This window comes from Anoplopoma fimbria, chromosome 15 (assembly GCF_027596085.1).
Source record: "Anoplopoma fimbria isolate UVic2021 breed Golden Eagle Sablefish chromosome 15, Afim_UVic_2022, whole genome shotgun sequence".
Lineage (NCBI taxonomy): Eukaryota > Metazoa > Chordata > Actinopteri > Perciformes > Anoplopomatidae > Anoplopoma > Anoplopoma fimbria.
Genome location: NC_072463.1, coordinates 23,722,802 through 23,727,857, shown reverse-complemented (window position 1 = coordinate 23,727,857; position 5,056 = coordinate 23,722,802). Strand labels below are relative to the sequence as shown.

Genomic DNA, 5,056 nt, shown 5'->3' with positions numbered 1-5,056 from the left:
ACTTGATTATGATAAGTGGATATTCATAACAAATTATGCAGATGCGATCCATACAGATCACAAGTGGTAACCTAATTTTTTGATAAGAATTATATGTATAATCAAAATTATGTGAATAATATACTATGGTATTTGAAGTCACCAGTGTTCAAAACATGTGAACACCAGTGGGATTTTCTGGAGGCTTGTATTGAGCCAAGTCCTTACAAAGATGATTTATGATGTCTTTCCCTCTAAATTATCCTGCCATATATGCATTTTTCCTTAAATCTTCATTAAATTACAAGTTTTTGGGAGAGCAGAATAACCTGTAAATACAACGCTGACATGTTATTATTCTATGAAGTTGCAAACATGTAAAAAGACAGACACAGAACATTTGGATTACACTACACGCAACACATTTTGCATTACACACCAGATGAGTCATTTAATATATAAAATATTTATTAATGTAGCTTAAAGTGATACATATTGGAACATGAGCTTTTATCACAAGTCCTGCAATGCAATGCCTGATGATTAAAATGAAAACTGTGTCTTTCACTATATTTTACAAGAATGTGAGTTTTTATGAACATGAAGAGAATTACAGTTCAGCAATGCAAATGCCGACAATGCCGCAGTCTTTTGAGTAGCTTTGATAAGACATTTTGATACTTGTTCCCTGCCTTGAAAACTTTGAATGCGTCATCACCTCCATGAATTCAAGCTGACCTCAGCCTAGCTACAAACTAGGCAATTTTTGTATCACCTCAAGAAGAATGAAGAATCCATAAGTTCTTCAACATCATCCGTGACAGTATCACGCAGGCAGACGGGACGTATGCAGAAGCTGATAAGAATGGGATGAGCCAGGATTGGTTACATTCAGTTTCTGTTTCATGGTGCTCGCTGAATCCTGTCAATTGACGCCCCCATAAAGCAAAGCTCCTCAATGCTGCATGCAGTTCTGAGGTGTAGCGCTACATGCAAGTTACTTGTTGCCCTCAGACATTCCCAGTGCACCTCAGACTTGTCGTTTTGTCAGCTCTCAGGAGCACTGATCTAGAGGACAGAGTGCTTGTATTATTAGATAGAGAAAACCACTCCGCTCAGCAGGTATTTGATATATCTGTCAGAGGTATTGGTGTGTGTGTGTGTGTGTGTGTGTGTGTCTATGTCTATGTGTTCGAGTCTGCTTTTTTTTTAAGTGTGTTTGAAGCCTTTTCTCAAAGTGTTTAGAAAAGTGTAAGTATGAAAGTGTCTTAAAGAGTTCTCAAAGAGAGCGGATACTCTTTGATGCTTTGTCCCACAGAGAGAGCCACAGAGGCAAGCTGCACCACTGAAAGAAAAATATGTTCCTTTCTTCTGTCACTCAATCACCCTGCTTTCTAGCTCTGGAGCAAAAACTCTTTACTGTATTAGTGAGAAGTATTGAAAGTTCACATCCAATACACTACAGAATAAAACAATCGTTTAAAGAGGCGTGTACGTTTTTTAGGAGGTTACAGAAAAGGGAGAAAGTAGTACTGAATGTATGTCATGACTGAGGTGTTGGAGACAGTCTACAGAATCGGAGCATAAGAAGATGCTGCATACTATGAACGTTTTCCTCATAGATAGGTCTGTTTTAGTTATTCAACCTTTAACAGCATTGCTGTTGATTAATGAGGCCAGTAGTTCTGTATGTCCAAGTTTGAGTAAACCCACTAAATATCTAACCTCGTAAAGTTTGTCATTTCACTGTGTATGAAATGCATGGAAAAATTGGTTTTAAAATTGTGCGCTATGTTTTGTGTTTGGTCCCTAGGAGCTGGATAAAAAAGGCTACGGCCACATCACCACAGAGATCCTGGAGGGGCAGCTGTTTTACTTCGCTGAGGACTATCACCAGCAGTATCTGAAGAAGAACCCAAAGGGCTACTGTGGCCTCAAGGGAACCGGAGTCTCTTGTCCCATTGGAGCCGGGAAGGACGAACTGTGAGGGATGTGTGGTGAAAACAGAAAAGGATGATTTTTAAGGCTGTTATTTTGGCATTGATCATTCCTAATCTTTTCTTTTTGATACAATAATGAATTATATTACTCAGGGTATGTATTCATATTCTCTGACACAATAACATATTAGCCAGATTGCAAATACATTACTAAGCTTCAGCAATTTTTTAATCAAAGCTTCAAAATGTATATTTGTCTGTCAGCTATGGAGATGAATATAGTGTCAGAATTAGTTTTATTGGCGATGTATGTGTGGGCACATAAAAGCAATTTTATCAGGTCGTTGCCCTCAATATACTTATGAAATAGAAAAATAAACAGTCCATACAAATAGACATACAGCTATAAACAAGGACAATCAGCTGAACAAAGAGTAAACTATTATGTACATATATACATAAATAATACACATATATAAAAAACAATTATATTTCTAAACCATTAAACAATAGTCTGAACTATAAGCTGTAAAGCACCTGTGAAACATAAAGGCAATACAAAGTTCTTTGCATAAGATAAAAATTACATTAAAATCATTTTCGAAAATTAAACAAGATGAATGAAAAGGGAAGTAAACTTGAGGTTGTAGTGCACAGCTGCACTACAACCTCAAGTTTACTTCCCTTTTCATTCATCGAGCAGTGTCTCGTTGGATTACAGCAACAGTCAGATTCCACAAGGTGGCAATGTTTCTCAAAGAACAGAGCCTGAGCAGAATGTTTTTGCTGCATCCACTTTAATGCAGTATGTTGTATTCTTTCACCATGTGAAAACTTTTGTCTTCCAAAGTTGGTTGAATGTCAGAAAATGAACCAACCTTTATGGTGTTACTATTCAGCAACCTTTTCACATCAGTCTTAAAACCAGAACACTGACAGAGCCCGGACTTTACTGTCAGAGTGACAGTACTTTTTCTTATTACTTAAATTTTTAACTTTACTCAGATTTTATTATGATCAGAAGCTTAGTAAAAATGAAACACTAAAATGCCATCTTGAATTTAATGCAGTCTTATAATTTTGATTTTACAGTGATTAGCCCATGTGAATGAATTTCCCTCAATGAAGAAAAACTAAACCCTGCCTTTATTTTGTTAATGTATCACTTTGAAAATAATAAATCATATCTCAACCTTTTCTTTATGTAAATTGAATGTGCTTGTGTATGTTCCAACTTCATGTTTCTGCCCATACAACTATTTATTTTTATATATATATAGTATATTAGTGTAAAGATAAGCCACTATTTAAATTATTTCTTGCCCTTTCTGCCCCGTTTGAGAAGGGACTATGCCAATGACGGACAAATGGTTATGACTCAGTGTGACACAAAGTCGCATCCACTAGAGACTCCACTCATTCTAGATTGCACAATGAGACCCTAGAGGCACTCAAGTATTTAATATGATACACACTTTGCTTAAACCCTCACTCCACTCCCCGCAAACCCCTAATTATGTATAAAAGTCCTGTCATACATTATATAATTACATACCAGAGAGAACTGAGGAATTACCGAATTGTGTGTAGTACTTTTTTTATTTGCAAACGCCTGATCGTGTAGTTAAAAATGAAAATCACACTTATCATTAGACTCCAAAACACAGAGATGATATCTAGAAAAAGCTTTTTGGTCGACCGCAGCAGTGTGATTCAACCCGCTCTCGTTTTTCCCCCTCCCTCTATGCTATCTTTCTTTCTCTGTCTGTGTGTATGTGTCACATCCTGACACCTGTGTGTAGGTGTGGACCAGGGCACAGGTGCAGGTGCAACCTCTCAAGGCCTATTTTAGTATTGGGACAGATATTTTTTGCATGTGTCTGCATGCAGCCGCCGTGTGTGTGTGCGTGTGTGCATTTGAAACTGTGGCTTACTTGATCGAACCGCTCTGAGTGGTATGTGGTTGGGCCAGCTAGCTGTTTTCCAGCGCCCGCCTATGTTTTTGAGTTCTATTTTGTTTTGGCAAGTGTGTGAGAGGAGATAACCTTTTAATAAAGTGATATTCATTTCCTCAGGTTTGAAGAGAGGATGGCATGAAAGCTATAATCGCACGGTGAAATCAGTTTACGTCTTGACATCAACAAGAGATGCCATCCTCAGTGAACCACAGCATGATTCTGTTTATTTTTGCCACATTGCAGAGAATGAAAAGTATATGAGTCCATTATGTGTAGTTATTGTGGAAATGTTACCACGTTTAATGCAGACCCATTAGAGTTACAGTTAGCAGTAGCTGCATGAGTAAGTGTATGTTTTCTGTGTATTCCTTTGTAGTAGATTAAAATGGGGCATGGAAATGCATGGTACTCTCATATACGCATCCATACACAAACACAGTGAGGCAGGGCAGGACAGGAACCAGGCTGTGTGTGCCCTTCAGACAGAGCCTATTGTCTGCAGATGGGCCTTTAATGGCCCCACAGCTGGCCACAAAGAGCATACCGCTCCAGCTCGCTGCTATGCCTCTCACTGGCCTATACTCAGTCACCCTGAAGAGGGGAGGCAGCTCACAGACACATCAACACCACTGTGTACATGCATTTGATATCTCATTCTGTTATACCCTTACAAGCATGCGTTCTCCCTTCTCGTCAAATTCTCGCCCAACCATGTGAACAAGAGAATAGGTTTGAGAAAGACGCGTGGAACAGTCGGCTGAAAGGTAGAATGAGGTTGTTTATCAGAAGAAGTGTGCACTCGTACCCGCACATGTACACAGACACACATATAAATACACGTCCCAACCACTACCTCTAACTCCGTCCTGTACTGCCGCCTAATGCAAAAGGCATCGCCCACGCAAAAAGACACCTTGCAGAGACGTGCACCCACGCAAATGTCTCTCACTCTATTGTGTCCTCCTTTCACAGCTTTTCATTTATCTTTACCTTGACGGCTTTAATAGATCTTGCCGTATGTATATAAAGTACCGGGTATGTTAACATCGTTGGATATAGCTTTGTTTTATATCGTTTCCTCTTTAGCTGCTATGCCGCTAAATAATTTGTTTCTTTAGACACCGGCAAGGCATTGTTTGGTGAGCTATATAAATAGAACATAAGCAGAGAGTGGTGTAT

At 38.8% G+C, this 5,056-nt stretch overlaps 1 protein-coding gene across 1 annotated transcript in view; it reads left to right on the top strand.

Moving 5' to 3' along the window:
• The window catches only part of msrab (methionine sulfoxide reductase Ab), a 32,873-nt gene extending 30,405 nt beyond the window's left edge, over positions 1-2,468 (top strand). The window contains exon 6 of the mRNA XM_054614252.1: positions 1,793-2,468. Coding sequence (XP_054470227.1) covers positions 1,793-1,966 — 174 coding nt within the window. The 3' untranslated portion in view covers positions 1,967-2,468. The remainder of the gene's footprint in view (positions 1-1,792) is intronic.
• Positions 2,469-5,056: the final 2,588 nt, after the last annotated feature.